General features: G+C 37.1%; 1 protein-coding gene across 1 annotated transcript in view; it reads left to right on the top strand.

Moving 5' to 3' along the window:
* The window catches only part of TLL1 (tolloid like 1), a 268,602-nt gene extending 241,092 nt beyond the window's left edge, over positions 1 to 27,510 (top strand). Inside the window, exons 19-21 of the mRNA XM_065877313.1 lie at positions 19,911 to 20,124; positions 25,986 to 26,236; positions 27,376 to 27,510. Coding sequence (XP_065733385.1) covers positions 19,911 to 20,124; positions 25,986 to 26,236; positions 27,376 to 27,510 — 600 coding nt within the window. The remainder of the gene's footprint in view (positions 1 to 19,910; positions 20,125 to 25,985; positions 26,237 to 27,375) is intronic.
* Positions 27,511 to 27,852: the final 342 nt, after the last annotated feature.

Genomic DNA, 27,852 nt, shown 5'->3' with positions numbered 1-27,852 from the left:
GCATACAGTATTTGTCTTTCTCTTTCTGACTTTCTTCACTCTGTATGACAGACTCTAGGTCCACCCACTTCACTACAAATAATGCAATTTCATTTCTTTTTATGGCTGAGTAATATTCCATTGTGTATATGTGCCACATTTTCTATATCCATTCATCAGTTGATGGACACTTAGGTTGCTTCCATGTCCTGGCTATTGTAAATAGAGCTGAAATGAACATTGTGGTACATGACTCTTTTTAAATTATGGTTTTCTCAGGGTATATGCCCAGTAGTGAGATTGTTGGGTCATATGGTAGTTCTACTTTTAGTTTCTTAAGGAACGTCCATACTGTTCTCCATAGTGGCTATATCAACATCCATTCACACCAACAAAGCAAGAGTGTTCCCTTTTCTCCACACCCTCTCCAGCATTTATTGTTTGTATGTTTGTTGATGTTGGCCATTCTGACCAGTGTGAGATGATATGTCATTGTAGTTTTGATTTGCATTTCTATAATGATTAATAAGGTTGAGCATTCTTTCATGTGTTTGTTGGCAATCTGTATATCTTATTTGGAGAAACGACTATTTAGGTATTGTGCCTGTTTTTGGATTCGGTTGTTGGCTTTTTGTTATTGAGCTGCATGAGCTCCTTGTAAATTTTGGAGATTAATCCTTTGTCAGTTGCTTCATGTGCAAATATTTCTGCCCATTCTGAGGGTTGTCTTTTGGTCTTGTTTATGGTTTCCTTTGCTGTGCAAAAGCTTTAAAGTTTCATTAGGTCCCATTTGTTTATTTTTGGTTTTATTTCCATTTCTCTACGAGGTGGGTCAAAAAGGATCCTGCTGTGATTTATGTCATAGAGTGTTCTGCCTATGTTTTCCTCTAAGAATTTGACAGTGTCTGGCCTTACATATAAGTCTTTAATCCATTTTGAGTTTATTTTTGTGTATGGTGTTAGGGAGTGTTCTAATTTCATACTTTTACATGTACCTGTCCAGTTTTCACAGCACCACTTATTGAAGAGGCTGTCTTTTCTCCACTGTATATTCTTGCCTCCTTTATCAAAGATAAGGTGACCATATGTGTGTGGGGTTTACCTCTGGGCTTTCTATCCTCTTCCATTGATCTATATTTCTGTTTTTGTGCCAGTACCATATTCTCCTGATTACTGTAGCTTTGTATTATAGTCTGGAATCAGGGAGCCTGATTCTTCCAGCTCCTTTTTTGGGTCTCAAAATTGCTATGACTATTCGGGGTCTTTTGTGTTTCCATACAAATTGTGAAATTTTTTGTTCTAGTTCGGTGAAAAATGCCAGTGGTAGTTTCATAGGGATTGCATTGAATCTGTAGATTGCTTTGGGTAGTAGAGTCATTTTCACAATGTTGATTCTTCCCATCCAAGAACATGGTATATCTCTCCATCTATTTGTATCATCTTTAATTTCTTTCATCAGTGTCTTATAATATTCTGCATACAGGTCTTTTGTCTCCTTAGGTCGGTTTATTCCTAGATGTTTTATTCTTTTTGTTGCAATGGTAAATGGGAGTGTTTTCTTAATTTCACTTTCAGACTTCATCATTAGTATATAGGATTGCAAGAGACATCTGTGCATTAATTTTGTATCCTGCTACTTTACCAAATTCATTGATTAGCTCTAATAGTTTTCTGGTAGCATCTTTAGGATTCTCTATGTATAGTATCATGTCATCTACAAACAGTGACAGTTTATTTCTTCTTTTCTGATTTGGATTCCATTTATTCCCTTTTCTTCTCTGATTGCTGTAGCTAAAACTTCCAAAACTATGTTGAATAATAGTGGTGAGAGTGGGCAACCTTGTCTTGTTCCTGATCTTAGTGGAAATGCTTTCAGTTTTTCACCATTGAGGATGATGTTGGCTGTGGGTTTGTCATATATTGCCTTTATTAGGTTGAGGGAAGTTCCCTCTATGCCTACTTTCTTCAGGTTTTTTATCATAAATGGGTGTTAAATTTTGTCGAAAGCTTTCTCTGCATCTATTGAGATGATCATATGGTTTTTCTCCTTCAATTTGTTAATATGGTGTATCACGTTGATGGATTTGCATATATTGAAGAATCCTTGCATTCCTGGAATAAATCCCACTTGATCATGGTGTATGATACTTTTAATGTGCTGTTGGATTCTGTTTGCTAGTATTTTGTTGAGGATTTTTGCATCTATTTTCATCAGTGATATTGGCCTGTAGTTTTCTTTCTTTGTGACCTCTTTGTCTGATTTTGGTATCAGGGTGATGGTGGCCTCGTAAAATGAGATTGGGAGTGTTCCTTCCTCTGCTATATTTTGGAAGAGTGTTAGCTCTTCTCTAAATGTTTGATAGAATTTGCCTGTGAAGCCATCTGGTCCTGGGCTTTTGTTTATTGGAAGATTTTTAATCACAGTTTCAATTTCAGTGCTTGTGATTGGTCTCTCATATTTTCTATTTCTTCCTGGTTCAGTCTCGGCAGGTAGTGCATTTCTAAGAATTTGTCCATTTCTTCCAGGTTGTCCATTTTATTGGCATAGAGTTGCTTGTAGTAATCTCTCATGATCCTTTGTATTTCTGCATTGTCAGTTGTTACTTCTCCTTTTTCATTTGTAATTCTATTGATTTGAGTCTTTTCCCTTTTTTTCTTTGTAAGTCTGGCTAATGGTTAATCAATTTTGTTTATCTTCTCAAAGGACCAACATTTAGTTGTATTGATCTTTGTTATCATTTCCTTCATTTCTTTTTGATTTATTTCTGATCTGATCTTTATGATTTCTTTACTTCTGCTAACTTTGGGGGATTTTTTTAGTTCTTCTTTCTCTAATTGCTTTAGGTGCAAGGTTAGGTTGTTTATTCGAGATGTTTCCTGCTTCTTCAGGTAGGATTGCATTGTTATAAACCTCCCTCTTAGAACTGCTTGCACTGCATCGCATAGGTTTTGGGTCATTGTATTTTCATTGTTATTTGTGTCTAGGTATTTTTTGATTTCTTCAGTGATCACTTCATTATTAAGTAGTGTATTGTTTAGCCTCCATGTGTTTGTATATTTTACAGCTCTTTTCCTGTCTTTCATATCTAGTCTAATAGCATTGTGGTCAGAAAAGATACTTGATACGACTTCAACTGCTTAAATTTATCAAGGCTTGATTTGTGACCCAAGATACGATCTATCCTGGAGAATGTTCCATGAGAACTTGAGAAAAATGTGTATTTTGTTGTTTTTGGATGGAATGTCCTATAAATATCAATTAGGTCCATCTTGTTTAATGTATCATTTAAAGCTTGTGTTTCCTTATTTATTTTCATTTTGGATGATCTGTCCATTGGTGAAAGTGGGGTGTTAAAATCCCATACTATGAAAGTGTTACTGTCGATTTTCCCTTCTATGGCTGTGTGTATATGCCTTATGTATTGATGTGCTCATATGTTGGGTGCATAAATATTTACAATTGTTATATCTTCTTCTTGGATCGATCCCTTGATCATTATGTAGTGTCCTTCTTTGTCTCTTGTAACAGTCTTTATTTTAAAATCTATTTTCTGTGATATGAGAATTGCTACTCTAGCTTTCTTCTGATTTTCATTTGCATGGAATACCTTTTTCCATCCCCTCACTTTCAGTCTGTATGTGTCCCTAGGTCTGAAGTGGGTCTCTTATAGAAAACATATATATGGGTCTTGTTTTTGTGTCCATTCAGCCAGTCTGTGTCTTTTGGTGGGAGCATTTAATCCATTTACATTTAAGGTAATAATTGATATGTATGTTCCTATTCCCATTTTCTTAATTTTTTGGGGTTTGTTATTGTAGGTCTTTTCCTTCTCTTGTGTTTCTTGCCTACAGAAGTTCCTTTAGCATTTGTTGTAAAGCTGGTTTTGTGGTTCTGAACTCTCTCAGCTTTTCCTTGTCTGTAAAAGTTTTAATTTCTCCATCAAATCTGAATGAGATCCTGCTTGGCTAGTGTAATATTGGTTGTAGGTTTTTCTCCTTTATCACTTTAAATATGTCCTGCCAGTCCCTTCTGGCTTGCAGAGTTTCTGCTGAAAGATCAGCCGTTAACCTTATGGGAATTCCCTTTTGTGTTATTTGTGGTTTTTCCCTTGCTGCTTTTAATATGTTTTCTTTGTATTTAATTTTTGATAGTTTGATTAATATGTGTCTTGGCATGTTTCTTCTTGGATTTATCTTGTATGGGACTCTCTGTGCTTCCTGGACTTGATTTACTATTTCCTTTCCCATATTAGGGAAGTTTTCAACTCTAATCTCTTCAAAGATTTGCTCAGTCCCTTTCTTTTTCTCTTCTTCTTCTGGGACCTCTATAATTCAAATATTGGTGTGTTTAATGCTGTCACAGACATCTCTGAGGCTGTCCTCAGTTCCTTTCATTCTTCTTTCTTTATTCTGCTCTTCAGTAGCTATTTCCACTATTTTATTTTCCAGGTCACTTATCCGTTCTTCTGCCTCAGTTATTCTGCTATTGATCCCTTCTAGAGTAGTTTTAATTTCATTTATTGTGTTGTTCATTTCCTCTTTAGTTCTTCTATGTCCTTGTTAAATGTTTCTTGCATTTTCTCTATTCTATTTCCAAGATTTTGGATCATCTTTAGTATCATTATTCTGAATTTTTTTCAGGTAGACTGCCTATTTCCTCTTCATTTGCTAGGTTTGGTGCATTTTTATCTTGCTCCTTCATCTGCTGTGTGTTTTTCTGTCTTCTCATTTTGCTTATCTTACAGTGTTTGGTGTCTCCTTTTCGCAAGCTGCAGGTTCGTAGTTCCCATTGTTTTTGGTGTCTGTCCACAGTGGCTAAGGTTGATTCAGTGGGTTGTGTAGGCCTCCTGATGGAGGTGACTAGTGCCTGTGTTCTGGTGGATGAGGCTGGATCTTGTCTTTCTGGTGGGCAGGTCCACGTCTGGTGGTGTGTTTTGGGGAGTCTGTGACCTTATGATTATAGGCAGCCTCTGTGCTAATGGATGGAGCTGTGTTCCTCTCTTGCTAGTTGTTTGGCATATGGTGTCCAGCACTGTAGCTTGCTGGTTGTTGCGTGAAGCTGGGTCTTGGTGTTGAGATGGAGATCTCTGTGAGATTTTTGTCATTTGGTATTACGTGGGGCTGGGAGGTCTCTTTTGGATGAGTGTCCTGAAGTTGGCTCTCCCATGTCAGAGGCACAGTACTGACTACTGGCTGCAGCCCCAAGAGCCTTTCATCCACACGGCTCAGAATAAAAAGGAGAAAAATTGGAAAGAAAGAAAGAAACAATGAGGATAAAATAAAATAAAATAAGATAAAATAAAATGAAGTTATTAAAATAAAAAATAGTTATGAAAAAAATTTTTAATGTAAAAAAAAAGAACGGACAGACAGAATCATAGGACAAATGGTGAAATCAAAGCTATACAGACAAAATCTCATACAGAAGCATACACATACACACTCACAAAATGAGGAAAAGGGGAAAAAATAATATATCTTGCTCTCAAAGTCCACCTCCTCAATTTGAGATGTTTCATTGTCTATTCAGTTCTTGCACAGATGCAGCGTACATCAAGTTGATTTTGGAGATTTAATCCGCTGCTTCTGAGGCTGCTGGGAGAGATTTCCCTTTCTCTTCTTTGTTTGCACAGCTCCTGGGGCTCAGCTTTGGATTTGGACCCGCGTCTTCGTGTAGGTCTCCTGAGGCCATCTGTTCTTCACTCAGACAGGATGAGGTTAAAGGAGCAGCTGATTCAGGGGCTCTGGCTCACTCAGGCTGAGGGGAGGGAGGAGTACAGATGTGCGGTGAGGCTGTGGTGGCAGAGGCTGGCGTGACGTTGCACCAGCCTGATGCTCACTGTGCGTTCTCCTGGGGAAGTTGTCCCTGGATCACAGCACCCTGGCAGTGGCAGGCTGCACAGACTCCCGGGAGGGGGGTTGTGGATAGTGACCTGAGCCCACACACAGGCTTCTTGGTGGCTGCAGCAGCAGCCTTAGCGTCTCATACCTGTCTCTGGGGTCTGCGCTGATAGCGCCTGCTGGCGCCTGTCTCTGGAGCTCTTTTAAGCAGTGCTCTTAAACCCCTCTCCTCGTGCACCAGGAAACAAAGAGGCAAGAAAAAGTCTCTTGCCTCTTAGGCAGGTCCCGAGTGTTGCCTGGACTCCCTTCCGGCTAGCTGTGGCTCACTAGCCCCCTTCAGGCTGTGTTCACACCACCAACATCTGTCCTCTCCTTGCACTCCGACCGAAGCCTGAGCCTCCTCTCCCACCCCCCGCCTGCCCCAGTTGGTGAGCAGACAAGTCTCTCGGGCTGGCGAGTGCTGGTTGGCACCGATCCTCCGTGCGGGAATCTCTCTGCTTTGCCCTCCCTGCGGCTTCACTCTCCTCTGCGGTTCTGAAGCTTTCCCCCTCCACCACCCACAGTCTCCGCCTGCAAAGGGGCTTCCTAGTGTGTGGAAACCTTTCCTCCTTCACAGCTCCCTCCCACTGGTGCAGGTCCCATCCCTATTCTTTTGTTTCTGTTTTTTCTTTTTTCTTTTGCCTTACCCAGGTATGTGGGGAGTTTCTTGCCTTTTGGGAGGTCTGAGGTCTTCTGCCAGTGTTCAGTAGGTGTTCTATAGGAGCAGTTCCACGTGTATATTTCTGATGTATCTTGTGGGGAGTAAGGTGATATCCGCATCTTACTCTTCCGCCATCTTCTCAAGACCCCCTTTTTGTCATTTTAATTACAATGTGTTGGAGTGTTTGGTGTGTTCCTCTTTGGATTAATCTTATATGTGACTCTGCACTTCCTGGACTTGTATGACTGTTTCATTTCCCATGTTAGGGAAGTTTTCAGCTATTATGTCTTAAAATTCATTATCAGACCCATTTTCTTCTCCTTCTGAGAGTGTAATGCAAATATTAGTACACTTGATGTTGTTCCAGGGGTCTTTTAAACTGTCCTCATTTCTTTTCATTCTTTTTTCTTTTCTCTGTTCATCCGCAGTAATTTCCACTACTCTGTCTTCCAGCTTGCTGATCTGTTTCTCTATCAATTAGTCTACACTTTATTCCTTCTAGTGTATTTTTCATTTCAGTTATAATATTTTTCGTCTCTGTTTGGCTGTTCTAACTCCTTGTTTAAACCTTCTAACCTCATTTTTTGCATCATTCTCCTCCCAAGTTCTTTGATTATCTTTACAATCACTACCTTGAACCCTTTCTCATGTAGATTGCCTAGATCCACTTCATTTAGTTCTTCTGGGGTTTTCATTTTGTTCCTTCATGAAACACATTCCTCTGTCACTTCATTTTGCCTAAGTTGCTGTTTTTATTTTTATGTATCTAGTAGGTTGGTTATGTTTCCTCATCTTGGAGATGGGGACTTTTGCAGATGCCCTATGTGTCCCAGCAGTGTGCTCCCTTCTTGTCACCCAAGCTATATGCTCTAGGAGTTCTCCCTATTAGGCCTGCATGGGTCCTTCAGTTGTGGCAGGCTGACTATGTGGGTGGACTGTTAAGCATTTTTGGCCCCTGGTCTGGTTGGTTGCTTAGACCTGCCTTGTGTGGAGGCTGCCAGTTCCTGGGTGGTGGGGCCTGGTCACAAGGCAGCTAGCTGCAGAACCCCGGGGGGGTCCCAAGACTAGTGCTGGCTCACTAATGAGAAGAGTTAGGGTACATAAGACTCCAGGGCTGTTGCCCACACACTGGTGGGTGAAACCAAGTCCTGGTGTTAGTGCTGGACTACTGGAAGGCAGAATCAGGTTCTGGAGTCTGGTTACAGGACCCAGGAGTCCCAGAGCTGATATAAGATCACTAGTGGGAGGGGTGGGGGCAGTTCCTGAAACACAGGTGGGTACTGGGTCTGAAGTGTTCTGGTGTTCGTGTTGGCCTGCTACTGGGCAGGGTTAGTGCCCAGCTTGTCCCAGGGCAGGGTCTGGCCTGCTGTGGGCAGGTTAGGTCCACAGGTTATGGGATTGTGGTTTTCTTACATCTGTTTTCTGCTCCCTGGTGGGTGAGGCTGATCCAGAGGCTATGCCAGGCTTCCTGGGGTACAGCACTAGGGCCCAGGGGATTCTGAAGCTGGTGCCTTCTCACTGGTGGGTAGAGCTGGGTCCTGGCCATCTACTGGGCAGGGCTGTGTCTAATGGCCTGTGGGCTCAGGAGGTCTTTAGGCAGCCTGTCTGTTGCTGGGTGAGGCCAGTCAATGCACAAATGAATGGACATGGTTGTGTTCCAGTAAAAGTTTAATTACAAAAAAGCAGGCTTCAAGCCAGATTTCCTCTATGGGACTTAGTTTCTTGACTGAGCTAATAAAGTTAAGGATAAAAGAGTTTGAAATCATTCAGTTATAAGTGTTTGTCCTCATTTCCCCTGAGAATCAGAGGGTGAAAATATTTGGCCTTACTTTCTATGGTAGGCAGAATAATGCTCCCCATTCCCCAAAGATGACCTTGTCCTAGTCCCCAGAAAAGTGTGTTGTATTGAGTCACTAAGTATGTGTTAATTTGCTAGAGCAGCAATAGGAAACTAATATATTTGCCTTGTTTTTAGAGTGTGCATCTGTGTGTGTGTGTGTGTGTGTGTGTGTGTGTGTGTGTGTGTTTAATCATGAGATGCTAAATGCATGGTAATAGTTTTAAAGTAAAAGAAACCTTGGTTGAAAGATACTTGGAAAAAGTCTTCCTACTAGAAGAGGGATAAAGTTCTGAATGAATAAAGGGATAAAGTTCTATCATTCCTGGCTTCACCCTGTCTTGGTTCTGAGAGACAAATGTCTGAGAGACAAATGTCTGAGAGACAAAACAAATGAAACAGAAATAAAGTTCTAGGCATAAGAGCACACAACAATAAGCTAATACAGTTATGTCATTTTTATTTTATTTATCATATCCTAAAGCTTTGCTAAGTTATATAGCTGTAATTCACATCTTCATATATGGGATATTTGGAAAACAAAACACCCACAAGTGTTATATAATTCTCCACCATAAATCCATTATAAGTATATTTGATCACTGTTATAGAGTATTCATGGGAAAGAAAGGTCTTTTGAATCAGAAGGCAGGGGTTTATATTCCACTGTGCCTTTTTTTTCCAGTGGCCTCCAATCCTTCCAACATCTTGTGGGAAACCAAATGATAGTTCTCACCGAAGGGAGAAAAAAGTGAAGGATGGCTAGAACTCGGAAGCTCTGAATTTCACCTCACAACTGCTCACATTGTATCAGTCTTTTTAATTCTTAGTTTAAATCTTAGCTAGATTTTATTTCCGCATTATGCATTATCATTTTATTATGTTGTCCCTTGTGAATGTATCTTGTCCCTTGTAAATGTGACTTTGAGTGGCCTTATCCTTTAGCCAGTGCCTGTATTTTCAGTAAAAGTACCTCTACAGATGTTCATATGAGGGAGCTGCATATGGAAGCTTGGCTGGTGGCCAGGAAGGTAGATTAGGCTTGCTTGGATGTTCCAGAAACACACAGTTATTCTTTCCAGAGCTTAAAATGAAAGTTCAATTTTATTCCTTTTGAATGAAACTCCTTAAATGCATTAGAATTTCTTACTAGGACTTACTGTTATTCACTCTTTTTGGCCTTTCTAAAACCTGGATTATGAACCTTAAAATCATAGAAATATAATCATGGAGTGAATAAGGTTGAAATGTTTGAATACCAAACTGTCTGTAAAGTCTGAGTGTAAACGCTTAAGAAAAATATTTAAAAGTCCTCAAAAGAGAAGGTAGTGTTTCAACAGAAATCAGACTTCCTTACAGCTCCACACATCAGCTTTTCTTTTCTGTCTCCATTGTAAAGTTGAAGGACTTCGGGGGAATATTTTTTGGGAATCTAAGTGTCTTCTAGGGAGACATTTCTGTATCATTGGTTCCTGGTGGCTGGAAATTTTCACATTCTGCATCATTTAGACATAGAAATTCATGGCTCAGAATGTGTGATAGAATAAAGTAATAAATTATGTATCTCACGTTATCTTTGGGGACTCTAAAAACTGTTTTTAAAGATTTTATATTTTCCCATGGACTCCTATAATACCATTCTATGGCTTAGAAATATTTTATATTAAGGCAAAGTCACTGTATATGGAGGGGTCTCTACGTGGATGTCTCTATGATATTACAGGGCCGATTTATGAGATGTGAATTTGTCACATTTTGCTTGTGTGTGGTGGAGCATTTGGTTAAGCTGACTTCTGGAAAAGGACCAAAATGACCAAGCAATTGTTGCAGCTGACCTAACAAGCTACTACTTATTCCAAGAAGAAAATTCAACAGTACTTTAATGAATGAGAGTTATTTGCATCGTTGAGAATGTGTCAGCTAAAAAAGCTTTGCCTACTCTGACTCTTACAGAGTCAGTCTGATTCCATTAGTAATTTGATAAAAAGCTGGAGCCAATTGACTGCAGACCAGGTGTCGGCATGCCCCCAGCCCACTAGTTCAATGCCATATTGTACTGTATTGCTCTGCTCTGTAAAATATGTTATGATTTACTCCAGAAATCCTGCATTTATTTCATTAGAGAATGAAGTAGCCACTTAGTTATCTCATTCACTTAGTTCTCTGTAAAATATGTTATGATTTACTTCAGAAATCCTTCATTTATTTCATTAGAGAATGAAGTAGCCACTTAGTTATCTCATTCACTTAGTTTTCAATGGGCCAATCAAAGGACTGAACATGTGTGGTCTGTAAATTCTGATCCCATTTTTAACTTTTACTTAAAGGATAAGCCTTAGATTGCCATTACCCCCATCATTCTTAAATTTTTCTCTTGTACACAGTAGGTTTCTCTGCTCTTTAAATTTATAGATGAATGGTTCTAAAGCCCATTCAAAAGAGACAATTATTCAGCATGCAACAGTTTTCAGATATTGTTATATTTCTTTTTAAACAATATTTATCTTATTATTTAGAAGCTTTGTTGCATATTTAGCTAAAAAAAACTCTTGGTGCTGTTAAGCTGATTTTCTCTTATTGCTTTCTTAACAGTTACAAACTGATATTAAGACTGTTTATGTGTACACAAAGATAATAGAAGCTGACTGAGTACCATCTTATAAGAGGCAGATAACCAGAAGTTTTGGTTTGCCATGTCTACGTTGTTTCCATTCATAGGATTGGCCATAAACTGGGTTTAGGTAATTAGGTAGATGAATGGACAGCCTTATACAGAAATCCAGCCAACAATCCATTCAGTGTCTTCTATAATCCATGCACTGTGTTTCTACTCTGCTTCCTTCTCTGCCACTAGATTACAGAGATTAATAAGTGACAAACCATCTGGTGATGCTGTACTTTGAATGTTGTGCTTCAGATTAAATAAAATCTGCTGAAGTCTCCTTCTTCACTGTATTTTTCTGCACTGTGTTTCTTTCCAGTGAGATTCTTTGTGCTGTATTTAATATTTTTGAACTAGCCATAGTCATTGGTTGAATGAAGTAAATATTCCTTTTTACTCATAATAATTATAGCAAATAGTGATTCATTAATGCTTATTGGTTATAACAATTTTTAACATCTTTATTAGAGTATAATTGCTTTACAATGGTGTGTTAGTTTCTGCTTTATAAAAAAGTGAATAAGTTATACATATACATATGTTCCCATATCTCTTCCCTCTTGCATCTCCCTCACTACAACCCTCCCTATCCCACCCCTCAAGGTGGTCACAAAGCACTGAGCTGATCTCTCTGTGATATGCGGCTGCTTCCCACTAGCTATCTATTTTATGTTTGATAGTGTATATATGTCCATGCCACTCTCTCACTTTGTTACAGTTTACCCTTCCCCCTCCTAATATCCTGAAGTCCATTCTCTAGTAGGTCTGTATCTTTACTCCTGTCTTACCCCTAGGTTCTTCATGACATTTTTTTTTCTTAGATTCCATATATATGTATTAGCATACAGTATTTGTCTTTCTCTTTCTGATTTACTTCATTCTGTATGACAGACTCTAGGTCCATCCACCTCACTACAAATAACTCAATTTCATTTCTTTTTATGGCTGAGTAATATTCCATTGTATATATGTGCCACATCTTTATCCATTCATCTGATGATGGACACTTAGGTTGCTTCCATCTCCAGGCTATTGTAAATAGAGCTGAAATGAATATTTTGGTACATGACTCTTTCTGAATTATGGTTTTCTCGGGGCATATGCCCAGTAGAAGGATTGCTGGGTCATATGTTAGTTCTATTTGTAGTTTTTTAAGGAACCTCCATATTGTTCTCCATAGTGGCTGTACCAATTCACATTCCCACACAGCAGTGCAAGAGTGTTCCCTTTTCTCCACACCCACTCCAGCATTTATTGTTTCTAGACTTTTCAATGATGGCCATTCTGACCAGTGTGAGATAATATCTCATTGTAGTTTGGATTTGCATTTCTCTAATGATTAATAATGTTGAGCATTCTTTCATGTGTCTGTTGGCAATCTGTATATCTTCTTTGGAGAAATGTCTATTTAAGTCCTCTGCCCATTTTTGGATTGGCTTGTTTGATTTTTTATTATTGAGCTGCATGAGCTGCTTGTAAATTTTGGAGATTGATCCTTTGTCAGTTGCTTCATTTGCAAATATTTTCTCCCATTCTGAGGGTTTTCTTTTGGTCTTGTTTATGGTTTCCTTTGCTATGCAAAAGCTTTGAAGTTTCATTAGTTCCCATTTGTTTATTTTTGTTTTTATTTCCATTTCTATAGGAGGTGGGTCAAAAAGGATCTTGCTGTGACTTATGTCATAGAGTGTTCTACCTATGTTTTCCTCTAAGAGTTTGATAATTTCTGACTTTAAATTTAGCTCTTTAATCCATCTTGAGCTAATTTTTGTGTATGGAGTTACAGAGTGATCTAATCTCATACTTTAACATGTACCTGTCCAGTTTTCCCAGCACCACTTATTGAAGAGGCTGTCTTTTCTCCATTGTACATTCCTGTCTCCTTTATCAAAGATAAGGTGACCATATGTGTGTGGGTTTATCTCTGGGCTTTCTATCCTGTTCCATTGATCTATATTTTTGTTTTTGTGCCAGTACCATACTGTCTTGATTACTGTAGCTTTGTAGTATAGTCTGAAGTCAGGGAGCCTGATTCCTCCAACTCCATTTTTCATTCTCAAGATTGATTTGGCTCTTCGGGGTCTCTTGTGTTTCCATACAAATTGTGAAAATTTTTGTTCTAGTTCAATGAAAAATGCCAGTGGTAGTTTCATAGGGATTGCATTGAATCTGTAGATTGATTTGGGTAGTAGAGTCATTTTCACAATGTTGATTCTTCCAATCCAAGAGCATGGTATATCTCTCCATCTATTTGTATCATCTTTAATTTCTTTCATCAGTGACTTATAATTTTATGCATACAGGTCTTCTGTCTCCTTAGGTAGGTTTATTCCAAGATATTTTATTCTTTTTCTTGCAATGGTAAATGGGAGTGTTTTCTTAATTTCACTTTCAGATTTTTCATCATTATTATACAGGAATGCCAGAGATTTCTGTGCTTTAATTTTGTACCCTGCAACTTTACCAAATTAATTGATAAGCTCTAGTGGTTTTATGGTAGCATCTTTAGGATACTTTATGTATACTCTCATGTCATCTGCAAACAGTGACAGCTTTACTTCTTCTTTTCTGATTTGGATTCCTTTTATTTCCTTTCTTCTCTGATTGCTGTGGCTAAAACTTCCAAATCTATGTTGAATAAGAGTGGTGAGAGTGGACAACCTTGTATTGTTCCTGATCTTAGTGGAAATGGTTTCAGTTTTTCACCATTGAGGATGATGTTGGCTGTGGGTTTGTAATATATGGACTTGATTATGTTGAGGAAAATTCTCTCTGTGCCTACTTTCTGCAGGTTTTTTAACATAAGTGGGTGTAGAATTTTCTCAGAAGCTTTCTCTGCATCTATTGAGAGGATCATACGGTTTTTCTCCTTCAATTTGTTAATATGGTGTATCACATTGATTGATTTGCATATATTGAAGAATCCTTGCATTCCTGGAATAAACCCCACTTGATCATGGTGTATGATCCATATAATGTGCTGTTGGATTCTGTTTGCTAATATTTTGTTGAGCATTTTTGCATCTATTTTCATCAGTGATATTGGCCTCTAGTTTTCTTTCTTTGTGACATCCTTCTCTGGTTTTGGTAGCAGGGTGATGTTGGCCTCGTAGAATGAGTTTGGGAGTGTGTCTCCCTCTGCTATATTTTGGAGGAGTTTGAGAAGGTAAGTGTTAACTCTTCTCTAAATGTTTGATAGAATTTGCCTGTGAAGCCATCTGGTCCTGGGCTTCTGTTTGTTGGAAGATGTTTAATCACAGTTTCAATTTCAGTGCTTGTGATTGGTCTGTTCATATTCTCTATGTCTTCCTGATTCAGTCTTGGCAGGTTGTGGATTTCTAAGAGTTTGTCCATTTTTCTAGGTTGTCCATTTTTTTGGCATAGAGTTGCTTGTAGTAATCTCTCATGATCTTTTGTATTTCTGCAGTGTCACTTGTTACTTCTCCTTTTTCATTTCTAATTCTATTGATTTGAGTCTTCTCCCTTTTTTTCTTGATGAGTCTGGCTAATGGTTTATCAATTTTGTTTATCTTCTCAAAAGATCACCTTTTAGTTTTACTGATCTTTGTTATCATTTCCTTCATTTCTTTTTCATTTATTTCTGATCTGATTTTTATGATTTCTTTCCTTCTGCTAGCTTTGGGGTTTTTTTGTTCTTCTTTCTCTAATTGCTTTAGGTGCATGGTTAAGTTGTTTATTCGAGATGTTCCCTGTTTCTTCAGGTAGGATTGTATTGCTATAAACTTCCCTCCTAGGACTGATTTTGCTGCATCCCATAGGTTTTGGGTCGTTGTGTCTCCATTGTCATTAGTTTCTAGGTATTTTTTGATTTTCCCTTTGATTTCTTCAGTGATCACTTCATTATTAAGTAGTGTATTTTTTAGCCTCCATGTGTTTGTAATTTTTACAGATCTTTTCCTGTAATTGATATCTAGTCTCATAGCGTTATGTTCGGAAAAGGTACTTGATAAAATTTCAATTTTCTTAAATTTACCAAGGCTTGATTTGTGGCCCAAGATATGATCTATCCTGGAGAATGTTCCATGAGCACTTGAGAAAAATGTGTATTCTCTTGTTTTTAGATGAAATGTCCTATAAATATCAATTAAGTCCATCTTGTTTAATGTATCATTTAAAGCTTGTGTTGCCTTTTTTATTTTCATTTTGGATGTCCTGTCTGTTGTTAACCAACGGGGTGTAAACGTCCCATACTATGAATGTGTTACTGTTGATTTCCCCTATTATGGCTGTTAGTATTTGCCTTATGTATTGAGGTGCACCTATATTGGGTGCATAAATATTTACAATTGTTATATCTTCTTCTTGGATCTATCACTTGATCATTATGTAGTGTCCTTCTTTGTCTCTTGTAACAGTCTTTATTTTAAAATCTATTTTCTGTGATATGAGAATTGCTACTCTAGCTTTCTTCTGATTTTCATTTGCACGGAATATCTTTTTCCATCCCCTCACTTTCAGTCTGTATGTGTCCCTAGGTCGGAAGTGGGTCTCTTGTAGACAACATATATATGGGTGTTGTTTTTGTGTCCATTCAGCCAGTCTGTGTCTTTTGGTGGGAGCATTTAATCCATTTACATTTAAGGTAATAATTGATATGTATGTTCCTATTCCCATTTTCTTAATTTTTTGGGGTTTGTTATTGTAGGTCTTTTCCTTCTCTTGTGTTTCTTGCCTACAGAAGTTCCTTTAGCATTTGTTGTAAAGCTGGTTTTGTGGTTCTGAACTCTCTCAGCTTTTCCTTGTCTGTAAAAGTTTTAATTTCTCCATCAAATCTGAATGAGATCCTGCTTGGCTAGTGTAATATTGGTTGTAGGTTTTTCTCCTTTATCACTTTAAATATGTCCTGCCAGTCCCTTCTGGCTTGCAGAGTTTCTGCTGAAAGATCAGCCGTTAACCTTATGGGAATTCCCTTTTGTGTTATTTGTGGTTTTTCCCTTGCTGCTTTTAATATGTTTTCTTTGTATTTAATTTTTGATAGTTTGATTAATATGTGTCTTGGCATGTTTCTTCTTGGATTTATCTTGTATGGGACTCTCTGTGCTTCCTGGACTTGATTTACTATTTCCTTTCCCATATTAGGGAAGTTTTCAACTCTAATCTCTTCAAAGATTTGCTCAGTCCCTTTCTTTTTCTCTTCTTCTTCTGGGACCTCTATAATTCAAATATTGGTGTGTTTAATGCTGTCACAGACATCTCTGAGGCTGTCCTCAGTTCCTTTCATTCTTCTTTCTTTATTCTGCTCTTCAGTAGCTATTTCCACTATTTTATTTTCCAGGTCACTTATCCGTTCTTCTGCCTCAGTTATTCTGCTATTGATCCCTTCTAGAGTAGTTTTAATTTCATTTATTGTGTTGTTCATTGTTGCTTGTTTCCTCTTTAGTTCTTCTATGTCCTTGTTAAATGTTTCTTGCATTTTCTCTATTCTATTTCCAAGATTTTGGATCATCTTTAGTATCATTATTCTGAATTCTTTTTCATGTCGACTGACTATTTCCTCTTCATTTGTTAGGTCTGGTGATTTTTTGCCTTGCTCCTTTATCTGCTGTGTGTTTTTCTGTCTTCTCATTTTGCTTATCTTATTGTGTTTGGGGTCTCCTTTTTGCAGGCTGCAGGTTCTTAGTTCCCGTTGTTTTTGGTGTCTGTCCCCAGTAGCTAAGGTTGGTTCCGTGGGTTGTGTAGGCTTCCTGGTAGAGGGGACTAGTGCCTGTGTTCTGGTGGATGAGGCTGGATCTTGTCTTTCTGGTGGGCAGGTCCACATCTGGTGGTGTGTTTTGGGGTGTCTGTGAACTTATTATGATTTTAGGCAGCCTGTCTGCTAATGGGTGGCATTGTGTTCCTCTCTTGCTAGTTGTTTGGCATATGGTGTCCAGCACTGTAGCTTGCTGGTTGTTGCATGAAGCTGGATCTTGGTGTTGATATGGAGATCTCTGAGAGATTTTTGCCGTTTGATATTTCATGGAGCTGGGAGGTCTCTTGTTGACCAGTGTCTCTTGTTGACCTGAAGTTGGCTTTCCCACCTCAGTGGCACAGTCCTGATGCTTGGCTGGAGCACCAAGAGCCTTTCATCCACATGGCTCAGAATAAAAGGGGGAAAAACTATAAAGAAAGAAAGAAAAGAAGAAAGAGAATAAAATAAAATTAATTTAAAATAAATTTATTAAAATAAAAAAGAATTATTAAGAAAAAAAATTTTAAGTAAAATATAAAACAGACAGAATCCTAGGACAAATGGTGAAAGCCAAGCTATACAGACAAAATCTCACACAGAAACATACACATACACACTCACTAAAAGAGGAAAAGGGGAAAAAATAATATATCTTGCTCTCAAAGTCCACCTCCTCAATTTTGGATGATTTATTGTCTGTTCAGGTACTCCACCGATGCAGGGTACATCAAGTTGATTTTGGATATTTAATCCGCCTCTCCTGAGGCTGCTGGGAGAAATTTCCCTTTCTCTTCTTTGCTTGCACAGCTCCTGGGGTTCAGCTTTGGATTCGGCCCCGCCTCTGCATGTAGGTCGCCTGAGGGCGTCTGTTGTTTGCTCAGACAGGACAGGGTTAAAGTAGCAGCTGATTCGGGGCCTCTGGCTCACTCAGGCCAGGGAGAGGGAGGGGTATGGATGTGGGGAGAGCCTGAAGCGGCAGAGGCTGGCAAGACGTTGCAGCAGCCTGAGGCGCACCATGCGTTCTCCCGGGGAAGTTGTCCCTGGATCGCAGGACCCTGACAGGGGCGGGCTGCACAGGCTCCCATGAGGGGAGGTGTGGAGCATGACCTGTGCTCGCACACAGGCTTCTTGGTGGCAGTTGCAGCGGTCTTAGCGTCTTATGCCCATTTCTGGGGCCCGCGCTGATAGCCGGGGCTCACGCCCATCTCTGGAGCTCCCTTTAGCTGCACTCTTAATCCCCTCTCCTCACACACCACGAAACAAAGAGGGAATAAAAAGTCTCTTGCCTCTTAGGCAGGTCCAGAGTTTTTTCCCAGACTCCCTCCCGGCTAGCTGTGGCGCACTAGCCCCCTTTAGGCTGTGTTCACGCTGCCAGTCCTCTCCCTGCGATCTGATGGAAGCCCAAGCCTCAGCTCCCAGCCCCGCCTGCCCCGCCAGGTGAACAGACAAGCCTCTCAGGCTGGTGAGTGCTGTTCAGCACCAATCCTCTGTGAGGGAATCTCTCTGCTTTACTCTCCGCACCCCTGCTGCTGCGCTCTCCTCCATGGCTTCGAAGCTCCCCCCCTCCACCACCCGCAGTCTCCGCCAGCAAAGGGACTTCCTAGTGAGTGGAAACATTTCCTCCTTCACAGCTCCCTCCCACTGGTGCAGGTCCTGTCCCTATTCTTTTGTCTCTGCTTATTTTTTTTTCTTTTGCCCTATCCAGGTACGTGGGGAGTTTCTTGCCTTTTGGGATGTCTGAGGTCTTCTGCCAGCGTTCAGTGGGTGTTCTGTAGGAGTTGTTCCACGTGTAGATGTATTTCTGATGTATCTATGGGGAGGAAGGTGATCTCCTCATCTTACTCTTCCGCCATCTTCCCCCTCACCTCCGGTTATAACATTTTAATTTATATTTTTAAGTAGGGCACAGTGGAATGGGACATGAGAGATCAGCCCTTTTCCTTTTCTTTTGTCTCTTCAATCTTTTCTCCTACTCCCTAATTAATATAAATTGCTTCCTTCATTTCTTCCCTTACTCCTCTAAAGTCAGAAGTGAGAGCAGATGGTAGTGTGGTTGGAATAGATAAATGTGATCAACAGTGAGGGAGAACCTGTCTTAGTCACTTTTTTCTTTCAAAAATACAAAATGTATGCTTTAAATTGAGAATTATAATCACTTCACAAAACTGCATTAAGGAAAACATGTATGTAGAAAGTTTATGTACAAATATTTTATGCTGTAGGGATTGTAGCAAAATTAACACATTTTCAAGCATACTTTATATTTCCTCCAATTTATTTTATATACTTTTTAGCTTTGCTCTATAGGCTTAAGTAGGGGTGATGGTTTATTTCTTGAATGTATGATGGTTTTTATGAGGAATGGAAAAAGCCTTAATTGGCAATGGCAAATAACCTAGAATCCCTGGAATTATTAATAGTTTGGACAATTATTATTTTCAGTCAGTCTCAATTAAACTTTCCATCGTTATATTTAATGTGTTAAATATTTAATAAACTTTTATTTTAAGAATTTGCTACACATAAAAAAACATACTAAACTTTGCAAGACTCCAAATATTAAAATAAATGTACCATCTCTCTGAACAGTTAACTAAAAATAATCTAGCTTAAAGTCATATTAGTGTTTTCTAATAATACGGGTTGTAAGATCTAAATAAAGAAATGTATAAGAAAAATCCCTTTGTGTTATGTATTCTATTAAGATTTACTATATTTAATTTCTGTGAAAATAATTACTTGTTTAATTATTTTATGGAGTTTTCTTTTCAGTTTAAGTGCTCAGTGGTGTGATGATGTTCAGTAGTTTATGATCATTAACACCAGAAGGACTCATTTTTAAAATATAATTGTTTAAAATTTTCTGATGCATTAAGAATAAATTCAGAATAAAATATCATTTGTTATTATAATCTGTCTAAATTCTGGAGTAGACTTAATTGCAATAGTAGAATTAGTTGCAATAGTCAGTGCAATAGAATTTCACGTGAAGTTATTACATTGTTTTCCTCATTATAAAGTCTTCCTAGAGACTTTATATTCTATTGATTTCACACCCCTTTCAATAATATGCTAGATGGATTGAATCATTTGCATGGCCTGGACATATTATTGTTCTGTATTTCTGCTCCAAAGAAAAGAACCCATTTTGAGTGATATGTGGCTTTTTAATTTTTTTCTCCTTTCTTTCTTTCTTTTTTAATAGATCTTTAGTGAGTTTGAGATTGAGCAGCATCAAGAATGTGCTTATGATCATTTGGAAGTATTTGATGGAGAAACGGAAAAATCACCAATTCTTGGACGACTGTGTGGGAACAAGATACCAGAGCCCCTTGTGGCTACTGGAAATAAAATGTTTGTTCGGTTTGTTTCTGATGCATCTGTTCAAAGAAAAGGCTTTCAAGCCACACATTCTACAGGTCAGTAAATTAGGGGATGCTTCTCTTTTCTGAGTAAGATCCAAGTTTCTCTTCTAGTGTGTGCAGGGGATCTATAACAGGATTGTAAATGAATCAGAAGTCTCACTGAAGTACTGTGTGAAATATTTGAGAACCACATAGCATCCTAACTAAATATCTTTGTAGCTGTTGAACTAATTAAAAGAAACACAATAGTTTGATCTGATTCATGTTCAGTGTGGTATGATCAAGAAGAACTATCTCTAAATATTTATGTAGTGTATTCCATGTTAACTTTAGCAGTTTGATTTATATGTTATATTTAACAGATAGAAATCTATAGCTTGGAATTCAAAAATTTTGCTTTTGCTAAAATCCTACTTGTTTAGCTAACTTTCACATTAATATATTTTTGTAAACCAAATTTGGAATTTAACTCTCTGTTTTACAGAATTTTAATTTTTTCCCTTTTATTTGGTAGGCAACAGTCTTTTCCCTAATCCTAATCCCTAATTTGACTCTTACAGATTCCAGCTGTAATGGAAGTCTTTAAGAAATAAAATACAATTTAGAAAAATATGGAAAATTTTAAGCAAAACTGTCAAATAACTTTTTTATAATTTGGATCAAATTTATAATATATTCCATAAATGTCCAGTAAATATCCTTTTTTTATTCAGTTAAAAAAAAAAAAAAAATCATATTTACTGAAATCATTTAGCTTATAGTGACACCTAGTGGCAGTTCTAATGCCAAAACTATTGAGACACAAATCTATCTTGGTGTCAAATGCAGTATAATAGGCTACAAATTCATCAATGAAACAATTTTAGTGCAGTAATTTTTGTCATGGTTTCCTGATTGTTGTTTTCTCCTTTCCTTTTATTTTGGAAAATATAACTTTATTCCATTGTCCAATATTATTTTCCACTCTAGTATATTCTGTTATGAGCATTAGACTTATATTGAAGTCTATTTGTGTGAAAGTGGATATTGTCTGATTCATGCTAGTAATGACTGGACTCATAAATAATACAAAATAATTATTTCTCATGATTAATATAAATATTCTGGTTTGAGAAAAATATTTCATGGATTAAAATTTTCATACTAATGAAGGATTTTTTTATACACTTGATGTTTGTTCTTTAAATATTTTCCTGATAACTTGTCACACTTTGAAGGAATGGAAAAATTGGAGTCCTATGACTTGATCAATATTTTTCTGAAGCACAGAGTTAATGGCACAATTTTTTAAATAATCGTGGCTGTCACAGGTTCTAAGAATGGATTGTAAAAGTATATTATCAAAACTCTTGAAAGAGCTGATACACTATTTTTAAATTACTTACCTATAAATTCCTCTGTCTTAGTTTCATAAAAACCTACTTTTATACTTTCTCTTTTCAACTTTACCTTTACCTTGAATCTCAAGTTTTCTTGCAGCTGTATAACTGCATGACTCCTTAATTTTCATAGCCTCTGCTCTGGACCCATTTCAGTGTTTGTATTACCATTTAGAATCCACTGTTAGGATCTAATTATCTTATCATAGAGATCATATATTGAAATCCAATTGTATATATAGCATGCACTTGATATTTCAGGCACATACATATACTTAATATAAATTACATACATTGAGTTCTCAAAAGAGCTATATGATGTATGAATTATTATCTTTACCTTCAGATAAAGAAATTTAAAATCTGAAGGATTAATTAATTTGCAAAGACTTCTAAAATTATATCAAAGCCTGGATTTTATCCTAATTCTGTTTCCAATGCTCATGCACTTTCTACTATGGTATATTTTTTCTTAACATAAACATTTTGGATTAGGAAGAAAACCAATACAAAACTGGATCACTATTAATTGAAACAATAGAGACTGAATGCTTCCTTATTTGTCTTAATCAAATCTTCTGTCCTAACTATCCAACTGAATAGGCTCATTTTTTCTCCCTGTTCAGTTCAAATCCAGTCAAATACCCACGTGATCAGTCTCAATCATAATTTGTAGGCAAAACATGATTCGGTCCTGTCATCTCAGAAATGAGGATTTTGAGACTAAGACTCAAATGAAACTGAAGTAGCACAAAAAATAATAGTTAGAATTAGAGTCCTAGACTCCCAACTCCTGCTCAGTTGTGCTAGTCAAAATTTTTGGCATTACCTGTTTGTTTGTTTGCTTGTCTATTTTACATGTAAATTTTTGCTCTCACTTAACCAGCTGTCTTTGAATTTTCTGGGTAGAGTTTATTTACACTGTTACTTTCAAGTAGCCATACATGCTGAAATATTCTTATGTACTGCTTACTATTTATTTCTTTTGAAAGCTTTCTCTTTAACAAGTTTATTCCACAGTCTTTCATGAAATATTTATTTGGTACCTGCTTTGAATAGACACTGTAAAGTATTAGTAATGCATAGCAAAAAATTAGGAATTTTGTGGTAACTTATGAGAAAACAGAAGGAATTCCTGCCTTTTGACAGCTAAAGTCTGATCAGTTAAACTTATGATTTTCAGTCCGTTTTTACCACCAAGACAGCCAAGTCCAGTACCACATCTGTCAATTTCTGCTAAATGTATAAAGCATTTATTCATTATTTAATGTTTTCTAGAATACATGTAACTTTTATTAAGGGGCCCTGAAGTATACATTTTAATTTGCTTGAGTAAATTTATATTTCTATATACAATTTTAATTTTATCCACAAGGAAAACTTATAATACTACAAATTTTGAAATTAGGTGAAGAGAAATATTAATATTGCTTTATAGCTATATTTTTTACAAGTAATACTATCCAAATCAATGGGAAATGGACTTTGCTGGAAAAAGTCCCTTTTTCCTCTAAAGGTAGGTCCAAATTCTAAAAGTCCAAATTTATTTTAATCAGGTAACAAATGGTGTTAGGCCAGCCTTAGATAAACTATTGAAGAAAAAACTCAGTAAAAAAAAATAACCTATATATTCTCTCAGAGGATAAGGCTATAATACAGAAAAAGAGGGGGAGTGTGGAGAGAAAATATTTTAAAACATGGCATGTCAGGTAGGACTTTATTCTGCAGCAGAAAGCATCATCCTAATTTAAAAATCAAATAATATATTATTAGGCTCCTTAGAAATTATTTTGATAGAACTTAATTAAATTATAGTGCCTACTAAAAGCATTTATTGCTCAAATTATAGGCCCTCACAGGGATTTAACACTTTACCAGGAAATGAACAGAAGTCTTTCCAAATTAAAACGAGGGCCACCCTTTCTGAAACATTTTAAGTCACTCTTAATTGTAGTTTAAGTCATTTGTTTTGAGTATTGTCATTTTCTAGAAGTTTTCAATAAAATCAAATAATGATGCCTCACATTTCAGATTCACAAAGGCTTTGTGAAATCTCTTTTTGTTTAAATACTTCATTTCCTTCTTGATTTCTGTTCTGATCTGGTGTTGACAGAGAATTGTCTCCTCTGGATCCTGATTTGCTTTGCTACTTTGTTTCTCTGAAGTAGGCACACAGAAGCCAGTGCCTCTCCCATAGTCCACCCCTTCCTGGGTTGTGGAATAAAAGTAATACAAGTGCTGACGGTTGTAAACAAAACAAATCACTGAATTATATCAAACTTTGAGAATAAGTCAAATTTTTAAAATATCTGTAAATGAGATTACACTGGTTTATACATTTATATATTGAATTCAGAAATACTTTCACAAAATATTTTACTGGCCTTCAAAAATATAATCCTTCCTTTCTGAAAACAGGTTAATAGTGCTTTAAATTGTTTTTCAATTTTTCTGGCTTTTCTTTTCATGCCTGAGTGGATCTCTAGGAGTATAGATGGTGGCATTTAGATATTCTGACTAGAAAATAATAACAAAATGATGATTGTGTATACTTACATGGCTTTTCCTATGTGCAAGGTATCCTTCAATGATTTTACATATATTAGCCCATCACTCTTCATCTAGACCCTATCATTTAAGTACTATGTATGATCCCCACTTTAGGAATGAAGTGGGGGACAAAATCCCACAGCTGATGAAGCATAGAGCTCAGATTTGTACCCAGGCCAGTTAGCTGTGGAGTTCTGTCACACGGAGAGGACAATAATTCTTGGAATTACTGGAATAAGAGAAGCACCGTGGTGGGAAAGGAAGGATGCTTGCCTTCCAGTCTGTGACACTTAAAAGATGATTCCCAAGACTGATCAGATTTGCAGCTTTCCAGAGTGGTTCTAAGCACTTGTGTTTCTTCACATGTTTACATTTGTAATTGTGGCATCTACATCAATAGATTGTGTAAGACACCCCACCTACCATCTGGAAGACAAAGGGACATCATTTAACATGATGGGGAAGCCATTCTCATGATTGAAACCCTAGTTGGAAGTTCTTTCATATGTTAGTCGCACAAAGGTCTCTGAATGTGCAGTTGTCTGTGAAAATGCCCATAGTTTTGGTTGAGCCTACTTGTATTCAGACACATCTAGATGGGATTCCATCCTGGGAATTCAGAAATATTTTTTTACTTAAAATCACCAAACCACAATGTAGGTAAATTATATACAAATCTGAAAAATCTAAGAATTTTAGCTGTCCTAATTCACTTTCACTGGGTGCTGCCAAGGACAATCTAGTCACAGATGACCACACCAGGGTTACAATCGTGTTTTGATAACCAGAGGCTTAGCTGTCCAAATCTTTCCACATTGGATTTTTGTTTTTGTTCCCTCCCAACTCATATCAGTTTTCTTGGGACTTTCCTGGTTTTAGTACTGAAATTACTGTTTCCCAGGAACCTCTCAGTATCATTGGCAAATAAGGGCAAAAAGAAACTCTACTTTCTCCTGACACTTTTCATATCCCTTTCTTTTTCTCTCTACCCCCAGCCATATGTTTGTATATGTACTTGGTTGGAGGAGACATTGTAGACTTCCTCTACAATTTATTTTCTAGTTATTGTAAAATCTGGGGGCTCAGGCTACAAAGAGTTCCTGAGAAAATTTTGAAAATTTGTATTCTCTAAATTACACTAACTGTAAACTTTATGCAGGCTTATATATTTCTTTGTTATATTTACCTCTAATTACAAAAGTAGTAACTGGTAAAGCCTATATTTATTAATATCTCTCTGAAAAAGCCATAAAAAGAGCATTTTAAATTCCTTTGTTTATTAAAATCACAAAATATAACTGACAAGGTTCTGGAACTACAAAAATAACTACAATTAATGATGTGTGTATGCTTTTCCCAACCAAGTTAGATAAATATTTCTACCTAAGTAAAGTAATACTGGTCTGTATATTCTATGCAGAGAATTCTATATGACACATATACACATACAGGAGTTTTATATATTTTGCTGATCTTTACGTTATTTCTTATTCCTTTGGATTCTGGGTTCTTAAATTATTAAGATTAAACTCAAATTAAGACAGACCTTTTTTCCATGAAAACAGTTATTTAAGACTGAAAACAACATGAGATATAACAATAAAAAATGCATTGAGAGTTACTATATGGCAGGTACTGTTTTAAGTGATTTTTGTGTGTTAATCAAATCCTCAAAACCCACTAAGATTGGTACTATTATTATCATCTGCACTTTACTCTTGACCACTTTACCCTATGGATAAGAGAAGTGATGTCACTTATCCAAAGTCACTGAGCTAGTAGGTATGGAGCTGAAATTCCAACCCAACAGTCTCTTTAGGGCCTATAACAGTATCCACTATGCCATCTGAATCTCCAAATATAGGGAATATAACTGATGGTGGAAATGAATACAGAAGTTAGAGAGTGGTTAGACTATATTAAAAGAGAAATTTAAATTGTTAAACCTCATTGAGCTCACTTCTTTCATTTTTCTTTCCTGGGCAGAGTGTGGTGGCAGACTGAAAGTGGAATCAAAACCCAGAGATCTGTACTCACATGCTCAGTTTGGTGATAACAACTATCCAGGACAAGTTGACTGTGAATGGCTGTTAGTGTCAGAACGGGGCTCTCGACTCGAGTTATCCTTCCAGATTTTTGAAGTGGAAGAAGAAGCCGACTGTGGCTATGACTATGTTGAGCTCTTTGACGGTCTCGATTCAACAGCGGTGGGGCTTGGTCGATTCTGTGGATCAGGGGTAAATACAGTACGAGCAGGATACCATAGACATGATAAAAATGCCTATAAATTGGTGATTGATATGTGTAACATATGCAAATCAGCAGTGCTTTTACAAAATGTCTTGACAACTTATAACATGCCTCTTCTTCCCTTACTTCTCCATCTCTAATGAATTTGCTCAATAATATTGAACAGGACAGATGAAATCAATAGCTATAATTTCTTGTTACTGTCCACATCCTTTTTTAATTCATGTTTTTATTGTGCAATAAATATTTAAATGTTTAATTATCTAAAAGAAATATGCCTAAATACACACCTTTGACAATTTTGTAAGCTTCATAAATTAAAGCATAAAGCAAAAAGAATATGCACATCATTGGCATTCCTCTCTCAACAATATATTTGACAAGTGACAGTATCTACCATTGGTGTGGGGGTTTAGCCGGTACTATTGAATGTTGCTCCATTGCAGTGGGCACAGGACGGAGTACAAAACATAGGTCAGAGGTTGTCAACATGAGAAATAAGAAACAGGAAAGCTTAAGGTTTTCTCAATGCTTTTCCCCCACGATTCACTGCATTAATATCAAATGTTTTTCTGAATACATATTTTGTTCTGAAGATATTAGTCCCATTTTTCAAATGTCTATCAGTGACCATTTCTTAAATAATATTGAACTCCTGTCCAAATAGCTACTGAAATGAAACAAAAATTATTTTTGGTACTTAGATTATTAAAGCAAGAAGGAATGGACGATTTGGATTCTGGAAGTGGCTCTGCCTCAGAGCACCTTCTGAAATAGATTTAATGTCCCTTTATCCTTTGTGAACCTCACTTTAATTACTTGTAAATCAAAGGAAATTGGCTTAAAATTTTGGGAAAAAACACCAAGTTTCAGAACTTGGAAATAAACTTAATTATGTTCAAAGCTCAGCTATATCACTGATCAGGCTTGTGATCTTGAGCATGTCATCTGTTCTCTGAAACTCAAGTTTTCTCATCTGTAAAATAAAGTCACTCTTATTCACTTTTCAATGTTGTTGGGAGGTTTAAATTATATACCAAAAAAACTCCCAAACATGAATTACATTGAAGAAAAAATAATTCATTCTTGTTGTTTGTTTATTTGTTTTGTTTGTTTTTGTCTTCAGCCACCAGAAGAGATCTATTCAATTGGTGATACAGTTTTAATTCATTTTCACACTGATGACACAATCAGCAAGAAAGGATTTCATATAAGATACAAAAGCATCAGATATCCAGATACCACGCATACCAAAAATTAACACCATAACCTCCATCAAAACATAAAGGAATGGGCGTAATGGAAAGAAGATGTATTTCTTTTTTAAATGAAGATTTTAGCACAAAGTTTTATATAATGAGTTTGAGCAGAAGAAAACTGCAAGACCAGAATTATCTTTGTACTAAAAGAGAAGTTTCCAGCTAACCCTGATCAACATTACCAGGATATCTGAACTTCATTCTTGACAGTATAAATATAAATAAAGTTGGTGAAAGGGCATCTCATGCTTCAAAGAAGACTTCACAATCCTTTGTTCACAGCTCACCATAGCTGCTTCACAATTCAGACAGTCCCATTCAGGGTCTGTGACCCTGCAGAGTGT

Source organism: Phocoena phocoena, chromosome 5, assembly GCF_963924675.1.
Source record: "Phocoena phocoena chromosome 5, mPhoPho1.1, whole genome shotgun sequence".
NCBI classification, from domain to species: Eukaryota; Metazoa; Chordata; class Mammalia; order Artiodactyla; family Phocoenidae; genus Phocoena; species Phocoena phocoena.
The sequence above is the reverse complement of the archived record's forward strand: the minus strand, read 5'-3'. Positions and strand labels throughout refer to the sequence as shown.